Raw genomic sequence first — 24,057 nt, forward strand, 5'->3', positions numbered from 1 at the left:
GTGATGTAAAACATGTCAGGTTGTACATAATTACATGGTTGGATAACTTTCTAAAATATTTATTCTGCTTAGGATGTCGATAAGGAATAATTCTACCTCTTTGGGGAATTTTACGAACTCTAATTGGTAATATGTGTAGTGGAAATCTGCAGAAGGAAGAGGAAAGCGTTGGTCACTGGATTTTAGAGTTCTGATTCCAGCTGGCTCTGCATGGCCAATGAATTTTCCGAGTTCCTGTTAAATTGGTATGGTAATTAGAGGCATTTTTCAGGGAAAAGTTGAGCACTGTAATTGAATGGTGGTTTTTGGGGTTCTCTCTGATTTTTTTAATTGTTTTACTACCATAGCAAAAAAAAAAAAAAAGAAAAGAAAAACAAAAAGAAAAGAAACTTTGTCTTTCCCAAATATAATACCTTAGTCAGAGAGTCAATACTGCCAAAATGTTTATGCAGAAATAGTGGTGAGATTTTGAATGTAATTGAATTCTTCGTGTAAATAGTGTCTTGTTCATAAGTTCCTATATCAGAATGCTTTTTCCACAGTGTGTGGTCTTTTATATACATGTATATATATACACACACATATATATATACACATATGTATACATATATATACATATATATATATAGAGAGAGAGAGAGAGAGAGAGAGAGAGAGAGAGATGTATGTATTTTTTAATGTTTATTTATTTTAAGAAAGAGAGAGAGTGAGGGAGCAGGGAGATGCAGACAGAGAGGGAGAGACACAGAATCCCCAGCAGGGTCAGGGCTGTCAGTGAAGAGTCCAACACAGGGCTTGAACCCTCAAAACATGAGATCATGGTCCCCGCTGAAATCAAGAGTCAGATGCTTAACCCACTGAGCCACCCAGGTGTCATCATATTCTGTTTTAATGCACACGTGGTGTGTGCAAATCCTATTGTGTAGAATCATGAGACACATATTTATAATAACATCTCTCCTCTCTGTATTTCTTTCTGATTCTTTCTGATAGCTCTTCCTGTCTTCCCTTATACATTTTTACATAACTTAAGTCTGGAACGTACATACATTTTATAGTACTTTAAGTCCTAGTAAGCACAGACTGAAAGAACTTATATTCCTATCACTGATGTAAACACAAGGCCCATTATTTGATTTTGCTGACATTAAATATTAATTATTTACTTTTTTGAGTCTTTCTTCTTTTTTTAATTTTATTTTTTATATTTTTAAATGTACATCCAAATTAGTTAGCATCTAGTGCAACAATGATTTCAGGAGTAGATTTCTTAGAGTCCCTTAACCATTTAGCCCACCCCCCCTCCCACAACCCCTCCAGTAACCCTCAGTTTGTTCTCATATTTATGAGTCTCTTCTGTTTTGTCCCCCTCCCTGTTTTTATTTTTGTTTCCCTTCCCTTATGTTCATCTGTTTTGTCTCTAAGTCCTCATATGAGTGAAGTCTTATGATTTTTGTCTTTCTCTTACTAAGTTTACTTAGCATAATACCCTCCAGTTCCATCCATGTAGTTGCAAATGGCAAGATTTCATTGTTTTTGATCGCCAAATAATACGCCATTGTGTATATATATACCACATCTTCTTTATCTATTCATCCATCGATAGACATTAGGGCTCTTTCCATACTTTGGCTATTGTTGAGAGTGCTGCTATAACCATGGGGGTGCATATGTCCCTTTGAAACAGCACACCTGTATCCCGTGGTTAAATGCCTAGTAGCGCAATTGCTGGGTCTAGGGTAGTGCTATTTTTAGTTTTTTGAGGAACCTCCATACTGTTTTCCAGAGTGGCTGCACCAGCTTACATTTCCACCAACAAAGCAAAAGAGATCCTCTTTCTCCGCATCCTTGCCAACATCTGTTGTTGCCTGAATTGTTAATGTTAGCCATTCTGACAAGTGTCAGGTGGTATCTCATTGTGGTTTTGATTTGTATTTCCTTGATGATGAGTGATGTTGAGCATCTTTTTCATGTGTCGGTTGGCCATCTGGATGTCTTCTTTGGAGAAGTGTCTATTCATGTCTTTTGCCCATTTCTTCACTGGATCATTTGTTTTTTGGGTGTTGAGTTTGATAAATTCTTTGTAGATTTTGGATACTAACCCTTTAGCTGATATGCCTTTTGCAAATATCTTCTCCCATTCAGCCTGTTGCCTTTTAGTTTTGCTGTTTGTTTTCTTCGCTGTACAGAAGCTTTTTATTTTGATGAGGTCCAGTAGTTCATTTTTGCTTTTGTTTCCATTGCCTCCAGAGATGTGTTGAGTGAGAAGTTGCTGTGGCCAAGATCAAAGAGGTTTTTGTCTCCTTTCTCCTCAAGGATTTTGCTGGCTTCCTGTCTTACATTGAGGTCTTTCATCCATTTTGAGTTTATTTTTGTGTCTGGGGTAAGAAAGTGGTCCAGGTTCATTCTTCTGCATGTCGCTATCCAGTTTTCCCAGCACCACTTGCTGAAGAGACTGTCTTTATTCCATTGGATAGTCTTTCCTGCTTTGTCAAAGATTAGTTGCCCATACATTTGTGGATCCATTTCTGGGTTCTCTATTCTGTTCCACTGATCTGAGTGTCTGTTCTTGTGCCAGTACCATACTGTCTTGAGGATTACAACTTTCTAGTAGAGCTTGAAGTCTGGGATTGTGATGCGTCCTGCTTTGGTTTTCTTTTTCAAGATCACTTTGGCTATTCGGGGTCTTTTCTGGTTCCATACAAATTTTAGGATTATTTGTTCCAGCTCTGTGAAGAACACTGGTGCTATTTTGATAGGGATTGCATTGAATATGTAGATTGCTTTGGGTAGTATCGACGTTTTAACAATATTTGTTCTTCCTATCCAGGAGCATGGAATCTTTTTCCATTTTTATTTTCTGTCTTTTTCAATTTCTTTCATAAGCTTTCTATAGTTTTCAGCGTATAGATTTTTCACTTCTTTGGTTAGATTTATTCCTAGGTATTTTATGGTTTTTTTGTGAAACTGTAAATGGGATAGATTCCTTGATTTCTCTTTGTGTCACTTCATTGTTGGTGTTTTGGAATGCAACCGATTTCTGTGTGTTGATTTTATATCCTGCAACTTTGCTGAATTCATGAATCAATTCTAGCAGTTTTTTGGTGGCATCTTTTGGGTTTTCCATATAGAGTGTCATGTCATCTGCAAAGAGTGAAAGTTTGACCTCCTCCTGGTCGATATGGATGTCTTTAATTTCTTTGTGTTGTCTGATTGCAGAGGCTAAGACTTCCAATACCATGTTGAATAACAGTGGTGAGAGTGGACATCCCTGTCTTGTTCCTGACCTTAGGGGGAAAGCTCTCAGTTTTTCCCCATTGAGGATGATATTAACGCTGGAGCATTCATATATGGCTTTTATGATCTCGAGGTATGCTCCTTCTATCCCTACTTTCTTGCGGGTTGTTATCAAGAAAGTTTGCTGTAGTTTGTCAAATGCTTTCTCTGCATGTATTGAGAGGATCATATGGTTCTTGTCATTTCTTTTATTGATGTGATGAGTCACGTTCATTGTTCTGTGGATATTGAACCAGCCCTGCATCGCAAGTATGAATCCCACTTGGTCGTGGTGAATCATTTTTTTAATGTATTGTTGGAGCCGGTTGGCTAATATCTTGTTGAGGATCTTTGCATCCATGTTCATCAGGGATATTGGTCTATAGTTTTCCTTTTTAGTGGGGTCTCTGTCTGGTTTTGGAATCAAGGTAATGCTGGCTTCATAGCAAGAGTTTGGAAGTTTTCCTTCCATTTCTATTTTTTGGGACAGTTTCAAGAGAATAGTTGTTAACTCTTCCTTAAATATTTGGGAATTCCCCTGGAAAGCCATCTGGCCCTGGACTCTTGTTTTTTGGCAGATTTTTGATTACTAATTCGATTTCCTTACTGGTTATGGGTCTGTTCAAATTTTCTATTTCTTCCTGTTTCAGTTTTGATATTATATATGTTTCTAGGAATTTGTCCATTTCTTCCAGATTGCCCATTTTATTGGCATATAATTGCTCATAATATTCTCTTATTGTTGTTTTTATTTTTGTTGTGTTGGTTTTGATCTCTCCTCTTTCATTCTTGATTGTATTTAACTGGGCCCTTCCTTTTTCTTTTCGATCAAACTTTCTTTTTGATCAAACTTTTTGATCAATTTTTTTAATTCTTTCAAAGAACGAGCTTCTGGTTTCATTGATCTGTTCTACTGTGGGGTCTTTTTGGTTTCAATTGCATTAATTTCTGCTCTAATCTTTGTTATTTCCTGTCTTCTGCTGGTTTTGGGTTTCATTTGCTGTTCTTTTTCCAGCTCCTTAAGGTGTAACGTTAGGTTGTGTATCTGAGATCTTTCTTCCTTCTTTAGGAAGGCCTGGATTGCTGTATACTTTCCTCTTATGTCCGCCTTTGCTGCATCCCAGAGGTTTTGGGTAGTGCTGTTATGATTTTCATTGCCTTCCCTATACTTTTTAATTTCCTCTTTCACTTCTTGGTTAGCTCATTCATTCTTTAGTAGGATGTTCTTCAGTCTCCAAGTATTTGTTACCTTTTCAAATTTTTTCTTGTGGTTGATTTCAAGTTTCATAGCATTGTCATCTGAAAATATGCACAGTATGATCTCTATCTTTTTGTACTTACTTAGGGCTGATTTGTGTCCCAGTATGTGGTCTATTCTGGAGAATGTTCCATGTGCACTGAAGAAGAATGTATATTCTGCTGCTTTAGGAAGAAATGTTTTAATATATCTGTTAAGTCCAACTGGTCCAGTGTGTCATTCAAAGACATTGTTTTCTTGTTGGTATTCTGTTTAGATGATCTGTCCATTGTTGTGAGTGGAGTGTTGAAGTCTCCTCCTATTATGGTATTACTATCGGTGAGTTTCTTTATGTTTGTGATTAATTGCTTTATATATTTGGGTGCTTCCACATTTGGCACATAAATATTTACAATTGTTAGTTCTTCTTGGTGAATAGACCCCATGATTACAATATAATGCCCTTCTGCATCTCCTGATAGAGACTTTATTTTAAAGTCTAGATTGTCTGATATAAGTATGGCTACTCTGGCTTTCTTTTGTTGACCATTAGCATGATAGATGCTTTTCCATCCCCTTATTTTCAATCTGAAGGTGTCTTTAGGTCTAATGTGTGTCTCTTGTAAACAGGATATAGCTGGGTCTTGTTTTCTTATCCATTCTGTTGCCCTATGTGTTTTGATTGGAGCATTGAGTCCATTGACATTTAGAGTGAGTACTGAAAGATATGAATTTATTGCCATTATGATGCTTGTAGAGTTGGAGTTTCTGGTGGTGTTCTCTGCTCCTTTCTAATCTTTGTTGCTTTGGGTATTTATTTATTTATTTATTTATTTTCATTTTTTCTTGCCTCAGAGAGTCCCCCTTAAAATTTCTTGCAGGGCTGGTTTAGTGGTCACAAACTCCTTTAATTTTTGTTTGTCTGGGAAACTTTTAATCTCTCTTTCTATTTTGAATGACAGCCTTGCTGGATAAAGAATTCTTGGCTGCCTAGTTTTCTGATTCAGCACACTGAATATATCCTGCCACTCCTTTCTGGCCTGCTGAATTTCTGTAGATAGGTCTGCTGCAAACCTGATCTGTCTTCCCTTGTAGGTTAGGGACTTATTTTCCCTTGCTGCTTTCATGATTCTCTCCTTGCCTGAGTAATTTGGGAATTTGACTATGATATGCCTTGGTGATGGTTGGTTTCGGTTGAATTTAATGGGAGTCCTCTGTGCTTCCTGGATTTTGATGTCTGTGTCTTTGCCCAGGTTAGGAAAGTTTTCCGCTATTATTTGCTCCCATCTCCTTTCTACCCCTATTTCTCTCTCTTCCTCTTCTGGGACCCCCTATGATTCTGATGTTCCTTTTGAATGGTCACTGTTTTGTCTAATTCTTAAATCATGCTCTTTGGCCTTAATCTCCCTCTTTTTTTCTGCTTCATTATTCTCTATACGTTTGTCCTCTATATCGCTGACTCTCTGTTCTGCCTCATCCATCCTTGCTGCCGCTGCATCCATCCGTGATTGCAGCTCACTTATAGCATTTTTAATTTCATTCTGGCTATATTTTACTCCCTTTTATCTCTGCAGAAAGGGTTCTATTTTTTTTTCAATATATGAAGTTTATTGTCAAATTGGTTTCCATACAACACCCAGTGCTCATCCCAAAAGGTGCCCTCCTCAATACCCATCACCCACCCTCTCCTCCCTCCCACCCCCGATCAACCCCCAGTTTGTGCAGAAAGGGATTCTAATCTATTTTTTACTCCAGCTAGTTTTCTTGTTATTGTGATTCTAAATTCTGGTTCGGACAACTTGCTTGTATCTGTGTTGGTTAAATCCCTGCCTGTCGTTTCTTTGTGCTGTTTCTTTTGGGGTGTATACCTTTATCTGTCATTTTAAAGGGAGAACAGGAATTAATGAAGTAGAAAAGTTAAAATTAAAAAATTAAAATTTAAAAACTATTAAAATTAAAAAATTAAAAACACACACAAATTGAATAAATGATGCTAGATCTGGGTGTTGAAAGTGGTTTGACAGATTAGAGAGAAAAAGGGGGAGGGAAGGAAATCGTTTGAGAATTTGTAAAAATGAATACACTGAAGTAGACTTAAATGAGATGATGGGCATAAAATAGAATTTGAAAAAATATACCCAAAGTAAATAATACAGTAGAAAAAAATAAAGAAAAATATTTTTAATAAAAATTAAAAATAAAAATGAATGTTTCTTTTTCTATATTCAAGAAAAAGAAACGAAAGAGAGAAGAAAGAAACAAGAAAAAAAAGAAATTGTTTGAAAATTTGAAATAGTGAATACACTGTATTAGACTAAATAAAATGATGGAAGTAAAATAAAATTTGAAAAATTTACATAAAAACACACATATGGTAAAAAAATTAAAGAAAAATATTTTTAATAGAAATTGAAAGTAAAATGAAGTTTTTCTCTTTCTGCATTCAAGAAAAAGAAACAAAAAAGGGAAAAAAGTGAAAAAAAAGGAGATCATTTGAAAATTGGAAAAGTTGAATACACTGAAGTAGACTAAAATAAAATGATGGATGTAAAGTAGAATTTGAAAAAACTTAGACAAAAGTAAAAAATATAGTAATAAAAATTCAAGAAAAATATTTTTAATAAAAACTGAAAATAAAAATGAATGTTTTCTCTTTCTGTATTCAAGAAAAAGAAGTGTAAAAGAGGATAAAAAGAAAGAAAGAAAATTGAATAGATGGACCTGCTAAGAGATTGAAGTAGGACTGAAACTACTTCGTTTTCCCTTAGAGGTCAGTCCATGTAGCTCTTTATAGTCCTTAAATTAAGCTGGTGGTGAGGTTTTGTTCTTGAAGAGCAAAGTTCGCCCAGTTGGGCAGGGCTTGGTGTAACAGCTCCGCTCTCCACTAGATGGCGCTGCTAGCCTACTGGGGTGGATTGTTGCGGTGCTCATAGGTGCATATGCGCATGTGCAGGAATGGTGAAAATGGCGCCACCCAGCTACCCAGTCTGTTCTCCCAGAGCAGCAATCATGCACCGGTCCTCTTTCTTCAGGTCTCGTCCACTCCATGCTTTTTCACTCTCTGTGACCAGGCCCCAGGCAGCACCTCTCTCCCGAGTTTTGTCTCAGATGCAGCCGTTTTCCCTGGCCCCTTACTTCCGAAGGACTGCGGCCTTGACCCATTCAGCCCCTCTGCGAGAGGGTCTCACTGAGCAATGGCTGAATGAGAAATGGCCGAATGTCAGCTGCACCCAGGAACGCCCACTGGACTCTGCTGTTGCTGGTGCCCCGAGACTGTGGCCAGGTTCCAGCCCACCCCTAAGAGAGATCGCGAGACAGTGTAGCCTCAGTGTTTCAGGGACCATGGAAAATCGCAACACACATCTGGCACCAGGCTTTGCCTTCAACAAGCTTGCCCCACACTCAGCGAACATGGCTGCCTTCCGGGGTCTGCTGGGACCAGGTGGCTTCAACAGTCTCTACCAAATATCCTTCCAGCAGTGGAACCGCATTTCCCCGTGTGGCCTGGGAATCTCCCGGACCCCACTCTCTTCCTGGGGATTCACCTTTCCCACCAGAGCACCGCCAGGTATCGAGCTGCAGAGTTGCAGCCTTTGTGCTCCCCTTGTTTAAAGTCTTAATGGAATTTAAACCCTCTCCTTTCTCCTTTCTCCCTTTTTACTTTAGTCCCTGCGGCTGCTTCCAATTTTCCACTTTCCTCCAGCTGCTTTTGTGGAGGGGTGCTTTTCCCGTATTCTCTGCCCCCACCCCCCGCAGTCTCCATCCTCTCTCTGCTCGCAAAAGCACCTCCCTTCCTGCACCTTCTCGTTCCCCAAGTTCACTTCTCCGTGCCACGTACCTGCTGAATTCTGTGCTTCAGATTGTGCAGATTGTTGTGTTAATCCTCCAGTCAGTTTTCGAGGAGTGTAGGATGGTTTAGTGTTGGTCTGGCTGTATTTCATGGATATGAGACACACAAAAAACTTCCATGCTGTTTCGCTATTTTGGCTACTCTCCTCATTAGTGATTGACTTTTTATGGTAATGTGGAATGAAAGTGGAACTAATTGATCAATGTAATGAGTACACCATTTATTCAAATAGTTACTTATAAAATGCCATGACCAGTCTTATAACATGATAATTCCACCTCCTGCCAACTTTTGATTTTTTTTGAAGATTTCTCTTAAAAATTGCTAAATGCTTGATCTTGACAGGAATCAGGTGGTACAAAAGGATGTACCCGAAAAATGGAAGTTCTTTCACTGGCTTTATCCTGCTGGGTTTCTCTGACCGGCCTCAGCTGGAGCGAGTCCTCTTTGTGGTTCTTCTGATCTTCTATCTGCTCACCCTCCTGGGAAACACAACCATCATTGCATTGTCCCGCCTGGACCCACACCTGCAGACTCCCATGTACTTTTTCCTGTCCAACCTAAGCTTTCTGGACCTGTGTTACACGACCAGCATTGTTCCTCAGCTGCTGGTTCATCTCAGGGGAGCAGACAAGTCTATCTCCTTTGCTGCCTGTGTAGCTCAGCTGTTCGTCTCTCTAGGGTTGGGATCCACAGAATGCATTCTGTTAGGGGTGATGGCATTTGACCGCTATGCAGCCGTCTGCAGACCCCTGCACTACACAGTGATCATGCACCCCCGTCTCTGTGCCCTGATGGGTTCTGCGTCATGGTTCATTGGTTTTGCCAACTCATTGTTGCAGACGGTGCTCACCTTCCTTGTACCACTTTGTGGGAGAAATAAAATAGACCACTTCCTTTGTGAGGTTCCCCCACTGCTCAAGCTTGCCTGTGTTGACACCACTGTGAATGAGTCTGAGCTCTTCTTTGTCGGTGTGATCATTCTTCTCATACCTGTAGCATTAATCACGTTCTCCTATGGTCGAATCGTCAGGGCAGTGTTAAGAATAAAGTCAGCTGCTGGACAGAGGAAAGCCTTTGGGACATGTGGGTCCCACCTCACGGTGGTTTCCCTTTTCTACGGCACGGCGATCTATGCTTATCTCCAGCCCAGCAACAACTACTCCCAGGATCAGGGCAAGTTCATTTCTCTCTTCTACACCATCGTCACCCCCATGGTCAACCCCTTCATATATACCCTGCGGAACAAGGATGTGACGGGAGCAATGAGGAAGGTGTTCTGTGGGGGCTATGACTCCAAATGACTGGGGGGCAAGACCCTCTGACGGAAGAATTTGAGTTCAGAGTCTTTATGCTTTTGTGTCCTGCACGTGTCATCCAACATTTTTTCTGACAACTCTCAAAGGCATTTTCTTATCTCCTTCTTTCGTGAAAGTGAGTGTTCAAACTCTGAGTTCATGGATTCATTGCAGCCTCCAGAGATTATGATTTAGAGCATCTGCATCATATTATTATTTCAAAACCTCCACAAGATTTTGTTATTTCACTCCCTTTTGGGAGCACTATTTCTTTCTTAATTGCAAACAGACATCTACACATATATGATAAAAACACAGCCAATCAGAATATGTTCCACCGATACAGTGTCAGAAACATTAATATATTAAATTTGTTTTAATGCTTGTATATTTATTTTGAGAGAGAGAGAGAGAGACAGAGACAGAGACAGAGAACAGAAGTGAGCGAGAGGCAGAGAGAGCCAAAGAGAGGGACAATCCCAAGGTGGATCTGCGCGGCCGGCACAGAGTCCCATTAGGGGTTGGAACTCACAAACTATGAGACCATGACCCCAGCCAAAATCAAGATTTGGATGCCTAACTGACTGAGCCACCCGGGCACACCAGAAATGTTAATATTTTAGTACTTTCTAGCAATTGCTGGAGGTGTATCCCTTTTTCTTGTATTTTGATCATGGCTTTGATTGAAGGTCCGTAAGTTGACTGTATCACAGCTCTTTGACACAAGTACGTGGGGCAACAGTGTAAAAAAACTTTTAGGTCAAAGAAAAACCTACTAACATCAATCCTGATAAAGCCATTCAGATGTCAGGCCCTCGTGTGACCTCACAGGAATGACAATAGTTTTCTGTGGCCTTCATGTCTCAGAGGGGGAGGGTGGGATGCGTACCTGCCAGTGACACTGAGAACTTGAGATGGTAACACGCCAGGTGGTGCTCACGTGTCATTATGTGCAAAGTCAGAGAAGCACCAATGCGCGGTGTGCACGTTGGTGAGATTCAGTTTGTGAGCCAACCCGTTCATTACAAATGACTTTTGGGGACATTATCATGGAGGAACAATACATGACCCAAGTCCTATTTCATATTCTACATATTTTACCTATAGTAACACAGGAAACGTTTTAAAGGGTAAAAGATATTTAGATCCTCTTTTCATACCATTTTCAAATTCTTTTATCCAGGCTTCAAGTGATCAAGGCTTTTATATCTCACATCCTCCAAGGGCCCCATATATTTGAATGTGGTGACATACTATGAAAATATGGGAAATGAATACTATTTCCAGGAAATCCCATGTCACGTGCAGATTGCTCAGATTCCCCAGGAGGAAACTTAAAATAAAATTGTATGTTAATTGTAAAAAAATCTCCTTATGTCTTATCTTTACAAGTAGCCATCTCATTATGAGATAAGTGTTATACAATTCTGAGTGATGAGTAAGAAATAGAAACATCCCATAACAAGTGAATGTGACTTAAGGTATGGTGCAGTAATGATTTCGGGAGTAGATTCCAGTAATTTATCCCATAAATGGAACACCCAGTGCTCATGCCGGCAAGTGTCCTCCTTAAAGACCCTTGCCCAATTAGCCCATTCCCCTCCCCAAAACCCCTGCAACAACCTCAGTTTGTTCTATGTATTTAACAGTCTCTTATGTTATGTCCTCGTACCCATTTTCATATTATTTTCCTTCCCTGCCTTATGGTCACCTGTTCTCTGTCTTAAATTGAACATATGAGTGAAGTCATATGATATTTGTTTTTCTTTGACTAATTTCGCCTAGCATAATGGGCACTTCTGTATCCTTGCAATAAATACCTGGTAGCACTACTGCTGGGTCATAGGGTATTTCTGTTTTTAATTTTTTCAGGAACTTACATACTGATTTCCAGAGTGGCCGCACCAGTTTGCATTCACACCAGCAGTGCAGGAAGGTTCCCCTTTCTCTGTACTCTCGCCAATATCAGTTCTCTCATTCTTGGATCATGCTCTTTTGCCTTAGTTTCCTTCTTTTTTCTTTTTAAAAAGTTTTTTAATACTTATTTATTAAAGAGGGAGACGAGGCAGAGAGAGAGAGTATGATATGACCCTGAAACAGGCTGCAGGAGCTGAGCTGTCAGCAAAGATCCTGACACAGTGCTCTGACTCATGGACCTTGAAATAAAGACCTGAGCCATCTCCGGAGGCAAGGGAAATAGAAGCAAAAATGAACTATTGATTCATAATGAACTCCAGATAAAAAGCTTCTGCACAGTGAAGGAAACAATCAGCAAAACTAAAAGGCAACCAGTGGAATGGGAGAATATTTTTGCAAATGACCTATCAGATAATGGGATAGTATCCAAAACCTATAAAGAACTTATCAAACATAACACTCAAAAAAAACAAATAACCCAGTGAAGAAATGGGAAAAAGACATGAATAGACACTTTTCCAAAGAAGACATCCAAATGGCCCACAGACACATGAAAAATGCTCAATATCACCCATCATCAAGGAAATAGAAAGTAAAACCACAATGAGATATCCCCTCATGACGGCGAGAATGGCTAAAGTCAACAACTCAGGCAACAACAGATGTTGGCAAGGATTTGGAGAAAGAGGATCTCTTTTGCACTGCTGGTGGGAATGCAAACTGGTGCAGCCTCTCTGGAAAATAGTATGGAGGGTCCACAAAAAGTTAAAAATAGAACTGCCCTAAAATACAGCAATTGCACTGCTAGGTATTTATCCAAGGGATACAGGTGTAGTGTGTCGAAGGGGCACATGCACCCCAATGTTTATTGCAGCACCATCAACAATAGCCAAATTATAGAAAGAGCCCAAATATCCATCAACAGATGAATGGATAAAGAAGATATATACAATGGAGTATTACTCAACAATCAAAAAGAATGAAATCTTGCCATGTGCAGCAATGTGGATGAGGGTATTATGCTAAGTGAAATAAGTCACAGAAAGACAAAATTCGTATGACTTCACTCATACGAGGAGTTTAAGATACAAAACAGATGAACTAAAGGAAGGGAAGCAAAAGTAATGTAAAAACAGGGAGGAGCGCAAAACATAAGAGACTGGTAAATACAGAGAACAAACTGAGGTTGCTGAAAGGTTGTGGGAGGGGGGATGGGCTAAATGGGCAAGGGGCATTAAGGAAGACACTTGTGACGAGCCCTGGGAGTCATGTGTAGGGGATGAATCACTGGGTTCAATTCCTGAAATCATTGTTGCACTATAGGCTCACAATGTGGATGTAAATTAAAATATATATATTTATTTTAAAAAGATTTGGAATTTGCAGAGACTAGCTGAGTTTCAAAAAACCCATGCACATTGTATTAAAAAATAGATACTGTAAAAATTTATTTCAGTTAATTGTTAAAACCCGCGGGTACAAACTGAACAGTGTTTTAGAGGATTTAAGACTTTTTCCCCATAACTATATTGGAAGTTTGGTAGAATTTGGTTGCCCTCCTTTATATTCACGCTAAAGATTAGAGTGTGCTTCATTATTAGCTCTGTGATCCAATATAAGATCATTATGAATGAGATTGAATGAAGAATTTATTCACATATTTAAAATTAAAATTAAGTAAGGGAATGGATTCTTCCTTACATATTTATATGTAAATATTTTGGTCAGTTATGAGGAAAAAATCTCCAGGGCTCTATAAAACATGTGGTTCATTCACAGATGGGAGCTAAGGTATCTGGTGAGGTAGGGAGTTACTTGTTCTCTATGAGATACGTGAACTAAGAGAAGAGACAGATTAGGTCTGTCTGGCATTGTCCTCCACAGTCATTGTCCCTGAGGATTGCCACGTCTGGGCAGCTCAGTGACAAGGGCTAATTAAGAGCGTGGGGCATCCGTTCCCCAGAGACGTCAGCAGGGGAAGGGACTTGGTTCTGTGTGCCAGCCCAGCCACAGCTCAGAGTCATATCTCCCTCTCGCCTGGTTGAAAGGATCTCATAGACACACAGGCAGGTCACCGTTCTCAGGAAACCATACTTAGAGTCTGTGACTGCCTTCATCTTCTACCTCTGAGAGCCAACGTGCAGATCTCTGGTGTCACACGAGGACCTGTGAAGTCACCCTGAGAAAGTGTCCTTTCTCTTAAGAAAAACGTACAGATGCCCCAGTGCTGGTCGAGTCAACCTTTGCGTTTCCTGCAGGCACTGATCCTACATGTCTGCGTTCCTATCCCCAGAGCTGTATTTAGGCAGTAACTTGCAGTGGAGGTAGGGAAATAGCTTTGAATCCACAGGGAAGACGAATAAAGGTGAGTGAAATGTAACTTGGTCTCTGTGTTGCTCTAGGAATGGGCAAGTCAGTTTATTTCCAGTTGCAATTGTTCTTGAAAGAAGCAAATCTGTACTGATTTGCATACATGGTTTATTGTCTACAATAACAAACTGTGGATATTCACCAAATAGAAGAACTGAATTTACTTGTTGATATAGATGTCAACAGGTCATTCCTAGATATCCATTCTATGGTATACATTCATTATTCCTCTGTATGCACAAGTGGAAAATAAATATTCATATTTAGTGGTAATAAAATATGCCCTTCAGTATTAGAACAGTAGAGTATGCATATGCGTAAAAATATTACAATATATGCTTTAATTCCCTCCTTTCATTCCTTATTATCTGTGAAATTAGATTCTATTTGTGCTCTATGCTTAAAACACAGTGTCAGTATTTATACTACTTGTTCATTTTGTCTCTTGGGAGTTACCAAACTATCTGAAATAGATCTGGCGTTTTATAAACCCTGTGTTGAAAATTACAAGGGGGAAGTTACATGTAATGAATATTGTGTTGGTGCACCTTTATTTGAATTTATTGTTAATAAGAAATGATGATCCTTCAAGTGGTACAAATAGCAATATGATGACGACAAAGCAGTAAGAAACCTGAATGTTTACTTAACTGAAGAATTAGGGAAATGACATGATGTTTGTATATGTTTATGTGTGTGTGATGTGCATGTGTGCATGTGCGTGTGTGTGTGTGTGCGCGCACGCATGTGTGATTGCACTGAGATTTTGTGTAAAGTACACTAGGTCCCATCCTTCTATCCTTGCACACGATCATGAACGGACTCTTGTATGGATGCTGTTGGTGACCTGCCCACACGCTCTTTATGTGCTGGGGCTCCAATCCAAACCCTAGTTGGTAAGAGTGTGGGCTCCAAGGTTCACAGCCATTCCCTTCGTGACAGAATTGCCCTCAGCTGAAAAGGAGCCACATTGCCAGGTGGTCTGGGGAACCCACTGGGGGAAGCTCACAGCCAGTGACAGACTGTGGGATGTACAAAAGGTGCCAATGCCAAGGCAGGCCTGAGTCGGATGCAATTCATGTTCCAAAGCAGTGGTGTCCAAGAGAGTAGAAAGTGCCCACAGGAAGCTTTGTCAATTTAAACTCATCAAAATTAGATAAACTCTAAACCCAGCTTTCTGCTGCCTGTTTGGATAAGTGGGCGTCGGCAGAGGCCACTGATCCAGGTGGGAGCATCTGTCCGGCTGAGCCATGGCCTGGGCCCAGGAAGGGCGCCTCCCGGCAGCTGCAATCCAAAGGCCCAAAGATTCCCAGGATTCTAGGAGGCGCCAGCACGGTGAGGACTGAGATGTGAGGGTGTATGCACCTGTCCCTGGGGAGCCCAGCCTCCTGCAGGAAGCCCGCTGGGCCCAGCCTGGCAGGACCCCAGGCAGAAGCCAAGTGCCCCATGTGTTGGACGAGCGGGGACGCCCGCGTGTGCGCTCAGCCTGCGTGGCGGCTGCAGCCGGCCGACCTGGGCTCACCTACAGGACAGGTCCCGTCGCCCCTCTGCCATCACCCCTGTCCAGGGGCAGCCTGGAAGGGTGACAGACACTGCCCAGCTCCTTCCCATCCACCAGGAGCAAGGAGAAGGGGCGGGCAGTGCCCTTTGTGTGAGAAGCACAACCAGGTCCTGACTCTGCTCCATGAGGAGGACCCAGAGGTGACCCGCTTACGTGCTGGTGACGCCCCAGAGCAGGCTGCCCCTTGCCGCAGGCCAAGGCTCCCAGGTCCCTGAAAAGCAGGTGGCTGATATGTCAGAGATTAATAAGCATTCAAAGCAAAACACCCTCAGAGTGGAGAAGGAAGGTGCAAAGGAAGGCTGGAATTACCCTCTGAATTTGAGGGCCGGAAGCAACTTCTAGAACGTGGCCAAGAAGCGTTTCTTCCGAGGATAGCCCAGGAAGAGAAGGACATTCAGTGGAAACGCGGTGCAAACCTACCAGCATTTTCAAAGGACATCTGCACATCCACTGGTCTGCTGAGTAAAGTAGCAGAGGACAGTGTGCTGTCTGAACGGGACCGGCTGTCACCCATTCAACACTAATGACGTGTGTTTTGAATGAGGAGGAGGCTGCAGGTTTCCTCCCCCGAATCCTGCTTGCCAGAAAAGTCTCTAAAAATTTCGAGTAGACACTCTCTGAACACTGAGACCGCACACCCTCTGTTGATTTTCTCCGAGGACAAGAACCAGGTAAGATTTCTTTCAGAGAGAAAACAAAATGTTCCTTTTTTTCCCAAAAATATTTGCAGCCAACACTCTTGTCCTGGGTTTTCCATGGTTCTATCACGGCATCTCTGGGAGGTAGAAGTGGGACACAAGTCTGAACGGGCTCCCAGGGATGGCACAGACTCTCCTCCCACGAAGGCCAGGAGGTCTCGGTCAGTCTGGTGGGGTGCTGCCCGCAGGAGGGTCCCAGTGCCAGCCTGGGACTGTCAGACGTGACACCCAGAGACATTGGCATTGTCCTGGACCGTGAGCTGGGTGAACTCTCATTTCATAACATGACTCAGAAATCTCACACTTTTACTAGACCTCTTGAGCCTCATTTCTGCAAAGGACCCGATTCGAAGCCTCTCAGAATGTGTACGGGTCCAGGTTGTGAGTGAAAACTCCCTGAGCCATCTTCATTGTTTGTTTTAAAGAACGGAAGGTGGGTAGGCTCCTGTATTCATGTGCCAGGAAAGCGAACTCCTTCTCTCTCCCGAGTTTTTTCCTTCATCGCACAAGAAGGCTTTGTTTCGTTTCAACAACTATCTAGAAACCAGAGCTTCTCTCCAGGAGTGTCGCAGGGGGTTGCTGGGTGTGAGGGAGATTCCATTGGCCCAAAAGCGCAGATGGAGTTTGCAGGGGATTCACCAAAACAGAACCGCTCAGCTTTGCCTGTGCTGGTTCAGAGCCGTGCTGTTAACATACGGTGCTGTTCCTGCCTCGTATGGGTTATGTAGCGGACAGCAGCAAGCTGTGCCCTTAGTTTTACCGAAGGGCACAACTGAAAGGGATGCGGGGGACATCAGAGAAAGCCTTTAGCGCATCAGGGTTTGAGTGTTTTTTCCCTCCCCTGAAAGTGGCCAGCCACTGGCGGCCCTCACCGCACCTGCCTTCTTAGAAACGGAGTTCATCTCATCCTAAATTCTTTGTTATTCTGCGCTGTATTTTCTAGCATGTCACTTGTAGCGTTGTAGACAATTGGAAAGGCTTATTAATAACAGACATTGCAGTTAGACGCCGTGTCAGAAAACACAAGAGGAATCACCAGGTAGTAAAAATGATTAGGGCATGACGGCGTATCTATTTGTAGTCAACATTTTCGTACCAGTATAGCTGACATTTACTGAGACCTAACTGTGTCCCAGGAGTTCTAGCATTTTCAAAGCAAATACTGGGTGGAAAGCTCGAGACCGTTAATGAAAGAGGCTCACAAGAGTGCATGTCTAAACTCTGGGATGCTACGCTGACTTCACCAGAAGGACCCAGGTTCAGTTCATTTTCTATGGTGGACTGAAACTAATTTGCAAAATGTAGTAACACTTGTTTCCATGAAGATGAAATTATATACGTGTGTGCCTATGCTCCAAAGTTACCTTTCATATCTTTTCCTATTTTGAATAGAACTTGACACCTTAGCCTCTTATTTCCACTGGTTATTGAGGTCATTTCCCCTTGTTTTTTTGTCTTCCATCATAAATCTTTATATTTTTGAAGAAAATAGATAGAGTCAACGTGGCGATCATTTTTTGGAGCCTGACTTGTTGAACAACTGAAAAAGACATTCCTGGCTCAGTACAGGAAATGTGAGTGCAGTAGGGTGGTAGGTGATTATCAGGGACCTATTAATTGTTTTAGGTGCGATAAAATTATGATTCAGGAAATGTCCATATTTTACAGATTGCTAGTGAAATGTATTTGGATGCAAATTTGTTTTTAGGACTTCCACTCAAGAACTCCAGCAAACAAAAGCGGAGGACACGAGGCAAAAAATTAAGCCAAGTGTGACAAAATGCTGGTAAGTCTGGAATCCAGGCGATGGCATACGGACATTCACTTTAGGTCCTCTTTTCTGTAACTTAGTCTAAACAAAAAGAACAAGGAAAGGTTTTTCCCACTAAAAACATAAATAAAATTCACTTGTTTAGCTAGAATGTTTTAAATGGTTAGCTATGGCAAGTGGAGAGTGGGCATAATATTGGACAGTGAGGACTGAGAATTTCTACCATCACAGATGGATGCTTCTACTGGACAGTCCTGTCCAGCATCTAATGGGATCAGGCTCCTGCTCTGTTCCACTGGAGACCACATCCTTGCTTAGCAACATTCTCTGCTGTCTTCCTTCCCTCACCCCGTTTATCCCGAGAGCATTCCCTGAATAAACAACATGCAGTGGAAATCCTACTTCATCGTCTTCTTGCACAGAACCTACCCTAGAGCCCTGTCAGTATTCATCACATCTGTCATTTCCTATGTAGTGATGGCCGTATCCCCTCATTTGCTCATCCTTCCTCATCATCGGGGACCTGTTCTCATGTGTCTGAGGTCAGCTCAGACCCGTGAGACAGAAGCATCAAGAAAGCAACAGCGATTCAGTCATAGCACTCAGGCTGCGCAAATCTTGCCCACGCATTTTCAGGATTCATTCAGGAATCGGATAGGGCAGCGTGTGTATGTCAAACATATCAGTGAATGTTATACATTTGAAATGTCTTAGATAGAGACAGTATCTTGTGATCTTTTGCTTTGAAATGTGTAGTTTGCATACTTAGCATCTCGTTGTGTGGACATATATATTCTTCCACTAAAGCTTTGAGAGTTCTATGTCAGCATGGACCTAATCTAGTAATTGGAAACTACTAGTCTATCACCTTAGGTGTGTCAAGCATTTACCCTCTCACAGTGGAGGCAGTTCTCTTTATTATTGTAAAATTGTGTTTTGTGAGATGTCATTTCAATTATGTTCTTTTTGATGGTAATTAGTACGTACAATGACAATTTTTTTGTTTTGTATATTTTATTTTTATTTTACCTAATATTTTCTCTCTGTCTCTCTCTGTCTCTGTCTTTCTCTGTCTCTGTCTGTATCTCTCTATATCTCTGTCTCTCTGTCTCTCTCTGTCTCTGTCTCACTCTCTCTCTCTCTCTATATATATATACACATATTGTTTTCAGGTATGTATCTTTTTGTAATGTTTATGTATTTATTTTTGAGAGAGAGGAAGACAGAATCCCAAGCAGGCTCTCCACTGTGTGCAGAACCCAATGAGGGGCTCAAACTCACAAACTGTGAGATCATGACCCGAGCCCAAATCAAGAGTTGGACGCCTAACTGACTGAGCCACCCAGAAGCCCCTCGTTATTTTATTCTTACGGGTGTTCATGAGATGGAAACATGGTTTGTTTCTATTCCCTCTTCTGACCAGGTGTGAGTTAAGGGATATTCAGGTTGTATAGAGAGAGAAAATGTTATTCAGTAAAATAAAAATAAACAGAATATACAAAACAAAAAAAATGCCATTCTGTATACTAATTACCATCAAAAAAGAACATAATTGAAGTGACATCTCACAAAATGCTATTTGACACTAATAAGTGAGGGAACTGGCATCCAATGTGAGAGGTCGTTGCACATTGAGACTGTCTCAAATACCGTTTTAATCCACTGTATTAGGAATGCTTTTGTGCTAGACTTCAAAAGTCTTAGGGGCATTCAAAATGTCCCCATTAAACTGGTATTTTTAAGCATCTGTGGGTCAAAAGGGAAGCACTGTCATTCAACGGTGGTGTTTTCAGTGTCTCTCTGATTGATTTTTACTTGTTTTACTACCATAACAGCAACAGCAACTACAAGGAAGAAGAAGAAAAACCTGGTGTAGCTTTCACAAATACAATCCTTTAGTTCCAGAGGCAATGTTGCCGAAATGTTTATTTGCAGAACTAGTAGTGAGATTTTGAATGTAACTGAATTCTTCGAATAAGTGTATTCTAGGTCATAAATCCTTATATCTGAATGCATTTTGGAGATTCTGTTGTACTATGTTTTAAAACACGTAAGATGTGTGCAAATCCAGTGGTGTGGAATCATGAGGTACGTATTTCTAAGAACGTCTCTCCCTCTCTGCTCCTCTTTCTGATGGCTCTACCTCTTTTCCCTCATCCCCATTTCCTCTAAGTTGTATGTCTTCTAGTTTGATTTCAGGAATAGAGTTTCATGATTCATCACCTACTTATAACTTGTAACCCAGTGCTCATACCAACAAGTCCCCTCCTTTATGCCCATCACCCGTCTAGCCATCCCCTGCCCACCTCCCATTCCGGCAACCCTCAGTTTGCTGTGTGTATTTTAAGTCACGTATGGTTTGCCTCCCTCTCTGTTTTTATCTTAGTTTTCCTTCCCTTCCCCTATGTTCATCCGTTGTGTTCCTTAAATTCCACATATGAGTGAAATCATACTATTTTTCTTTGACCAACTTATTGTGCTTAGCATAATGCCCTCTATTTCTATCCGTGTTCTTGCATATGGCAAGATTTCATTCTTGTTGATCTCCCAGTAATATTCCATTGTATATATATATTCCACATCTCCTTTATCCACTCATCAGTTGGTGGACATTTGGGCTCTCTCTACACTTTGGCTATTGTCGATAGTGCTGCTATCCACATTGGGGCGCATGTGCCCCTTAGAATCAGCACTTTTGGAGAGCATTTGGATAAATGCCCTCATAAGGTAATTCTATTTTTAATTTTTTGAGGAATCTCCAATTGTTTTCCAGAGTGGCTGCAAACAGTTTGCATTTCCTCCAGCGGTGCAAAAGAGTTCCTCTTCCTCCACATCGTCGCCAACATCTGTTGTTGCCTGAGTTGTGAATTTTAACCATTCTCACGGTCGTGAGATGTATCTCGTTGTGGTTTCGATTTGTACTTCCCTGATGATGTGCGATGTTGAGCATCTTTTCATGTGTCTCTGAGCCATATGGATGTCTTCCTTGGAAAAGCATCTATTCCTGTCTTCTACCCATTTCTTCACTGGATTATTTGATTTTGAGGTGTTGAGTTTGCTACGTTCTTTATAGATTTTGGATACTAACCCTTTATCTGATCTGTCATTTGCAAATATCTTCTCCCATTCCATCAGTTGTCTTTTAGCTTTGCTGATTGTTTCCTTTGCTGTGCAGGATCTTTTTGTCTTGATGAGGTCCCAATAGTTCATTTTTGCTTTGGTTTCCCTTGCCTCTGGTGACATGTCCAGAAAGAAGTTGCTGCGGCCAAGATCAGAGATTTTGCCTGCTTTCCCCTTGAGATTTTTGATGGCTTCCTGTCTTAAGTGTAGGTCTTTCATCCATTTAGAGTTCATTTTTGTGTGTGGTGTAAGAAAGTGGTCCAGTTTCATTTTTCTGCATGTCTCTGTCTAGTTTTTCAAACACCATTTGCTGAAGAGACTGTCTTTATTCCATTACATCTTCTTTCCTGCTTTGTCAAAGATTGGTGGCCATACCTAATGGTTTGTGGGTCCCTTTCTGGGTTCTCTATTCTGTTCTGTTGATATATGTGTTTGTATTTATGCCAGTGTCATACTGTCTTGTTGAATACAGTTTGGTAATACAGCTAGAGGTCCAGAATTGTGATGCTTCCACTTTTGGGGTTTTTTTTTTTCAACATGACTTTGGCAATTCAGAGTGTTTGTGGTTCTATACAATTTTTAGAATTGTTTGTTCTAGCTCTGTGAGAAATGCTGCTGTTATTTTGGTAGGGTTTGCAAGAAATGCGTAGATTGCGTTGGGTAGTATTGACATTTTCGCGATATTTATTCTTCCTATCCAGGAGCCTAGAATGTTTTTCCATTTCTTTGTGTCTTCTTCAATTTTATTCATAAGCTTCCTACAGTTCGGCATATAGATCTTTCACCTGTTTGATTAGGTTTAATCCTAGGTATTTTAAGGGGTTTGGTGCAATTGCAATGGCATCTACTTCTTTATGTCTCTTTCTGCTCCTTCATTATTGTTGTATAGAAATGTGACTGATTTCCGTGCATTGATTTTATATCCTGTGACTTTGCTGACCTCATGAATCAGTTGTAGCAGTTTTTTGGTGGAATCTGTTGGGTTTTCCATGTACACTATAATGTCGTCTGTGCAGAGTAAACACTTGACTTCCTCCTTGCCTATATGAATGCCCTTTATTTCTTTTTGTTGTCTGATTGCTGAGCCTAGGACTTCCAATACTATCTGAATAAGAGTGGAGAGAGTGGACATCCCCACCGTGTTCCTGACCTTAGGGGAAAAGCCCTCAGTGTTTCCCCATTGGAGATGATATTAACTGTGGGGTTTTTGGATATGGCCTCTATGATCTTGAGGTCTATTCCTTCTATCCTTACTTTCTTGAGGGTTTTTACAAGAAAGGATACTCTACATTGTCAAATGCTTTTTCTGCATGTATTGAGAAGATCATGGGGTTCTTATCCTCTCTTGTATTCATGTGATGTATCCCACTGATTGATCTGTGGACATTGAACCAGCCCTGCATCGCAGGTATAAATCCCACATGATTGTGGTGCAGAATTCTTTTAATGTAATGTTGGATCCAGTTTTCTAGTATCTTTTTGAGAAGTTTTGCATCCATGTTCATTAGGGAAATTGGTCTTTAATTCCTCTTTTTAGTGGGGCCTTTGTCTGGTTTTGGAATCAAGGTACTGCTGACCTCATAGAATGAGTTTGGAAGTTTTCCTTCCCTTTCTATTTTTTGGAGAAGCTTCAAAAGAATAGGTGTTAACTCTTACTTAAATGTTTGCTAGGATTCCCCAGGAAAGCCATCCTGCCCTGGACACTCCCTGGGGAGATTTTTGATTACCGATTCAATTGTTTTACAGATTGCAGGTGTGTTCACATTTTCTCTTTCCTTCTGTTTCAGTTTTGGTAGTTGATAGGTTTCTAGGAATTTGTCCATTTCTTCCAGATTGCCCATTTTATTGGGGTATAATTGCTAATCATATTCTCTTATTATTGTTTGTATTTATGCTGTGTTAGCTGTGACCTCTCCTCTTTCACTCATGGTTTAGTTGAGTCCTTTCCTTTTTCTTTTCCTCAGTCTGTCTAGGGGCTTATTGATTTCATTAATTCTTACACAAAGCAAGTTCCTGGCCTCATTGATCTGTTCTACTGGTTTTCTTGTTTTGATATCATTGATTTCTGCCCTCATCTTTATTATTTCCTGTCTTCTGGTGGTTTGGGGCTTTATTTTCTGTAGGTGTAAGGTTAGGTTGTGTATTTGAGGCCTTTCTTCCTTCTTTAGGAGGGCCTAGATTGCTATATACCTCCCTCTTATGACCACCCTTGCAGCATCCCAGAGAATTGAACAGTCATGCTTTCACTTTCATTGTCTTCCATATACTTTTTAATTTCCTCCTTAAATTCTTGGTTACCCCTTTCATTCTTTAGTAGGATGCTCTTTAAACCCAAGTATTCATGGTCTTTCAAATGTTTCCTTCTGGTTGGTTTCGAGTTTTATAACATTGTACTTTGAAAATATGTATGATATGACCCTGTATTTTTGTGCTTGTTGAGGGCTAATGTGACCCAGTATGTGATCCATTCTAGGGAATGATTCATGTGCACTGGAGAAGAATGCATATTTGGCTGCTTTAGGATGAAATGTTCTGAATATATCTGTTAACTCCATCTGGTCCAGTGTGTCATTCAAAGCCATTGTTTCCTTGTTGATGTTATGCTTGGATGATCTGTCCATGGTTGTAATTGCGGTGTTAATGTCCCCTAGTATTATGGTATTATTATCAATGAGTTTCTTTGTGTTTGTGATTAAGTGATTCATATATTTGAGCGTCTCACGTTGGGGGCATAAATATTCACAATCATTGTGTCTTCGTGATGCATAGACCCCTTAATTATGATATAATGCCCTTCTTTCATCCCTTGTGACAGTCTTTCTTTTAAAATCTAGTTTGTCTGATACAAGTATGGCTACTCCAGCTTTCTTTTGACATCTATTAGCATGATAGATGGTTCTCCATCCCCTTGCTTTCAATGCGTAGGTGTCTTTGGGTGTAAAATGGGTCTTTGTAAGCA

The 24,057-nt window shown here is 40.8% G+C and overlaps 1 protein-coding gene across 1 annotated transcript; it reads left to right on the top strand.

The window, feature by feature from the left end:
• Nucleotides 1-8,728: 8,728 nt before the first annotated feature.
• LOC122219371 (putative olfactory receptor 2B8) lies at nt 8,729-9,667 on the top strand. The gene has a single exon (XM_042937604.1). It carries the CDS (start codon nt 8,729-8,731, stop codon nt 9,665-9,667), a length of 939 nt encoding a protein of 312 aa, XP_042793538.1.
• Nucleotides 9,668-24,057: the final 14,390 nt, after the last annotated feature.

Source organism: Panthera leo, chromosome B2 (assembly GCF_018350215.1).
Source record: "Panthera leo isolate Ple1 chromosome B2, P.leo_Ple1_pat1.1, whole genome shotgun sequence".
Taxonomy (NCBI): Eukaryota; Metazoa; Chordata; class Mammalia; order Carnivora; family Felidae; genus Panthera; species Panthera leo.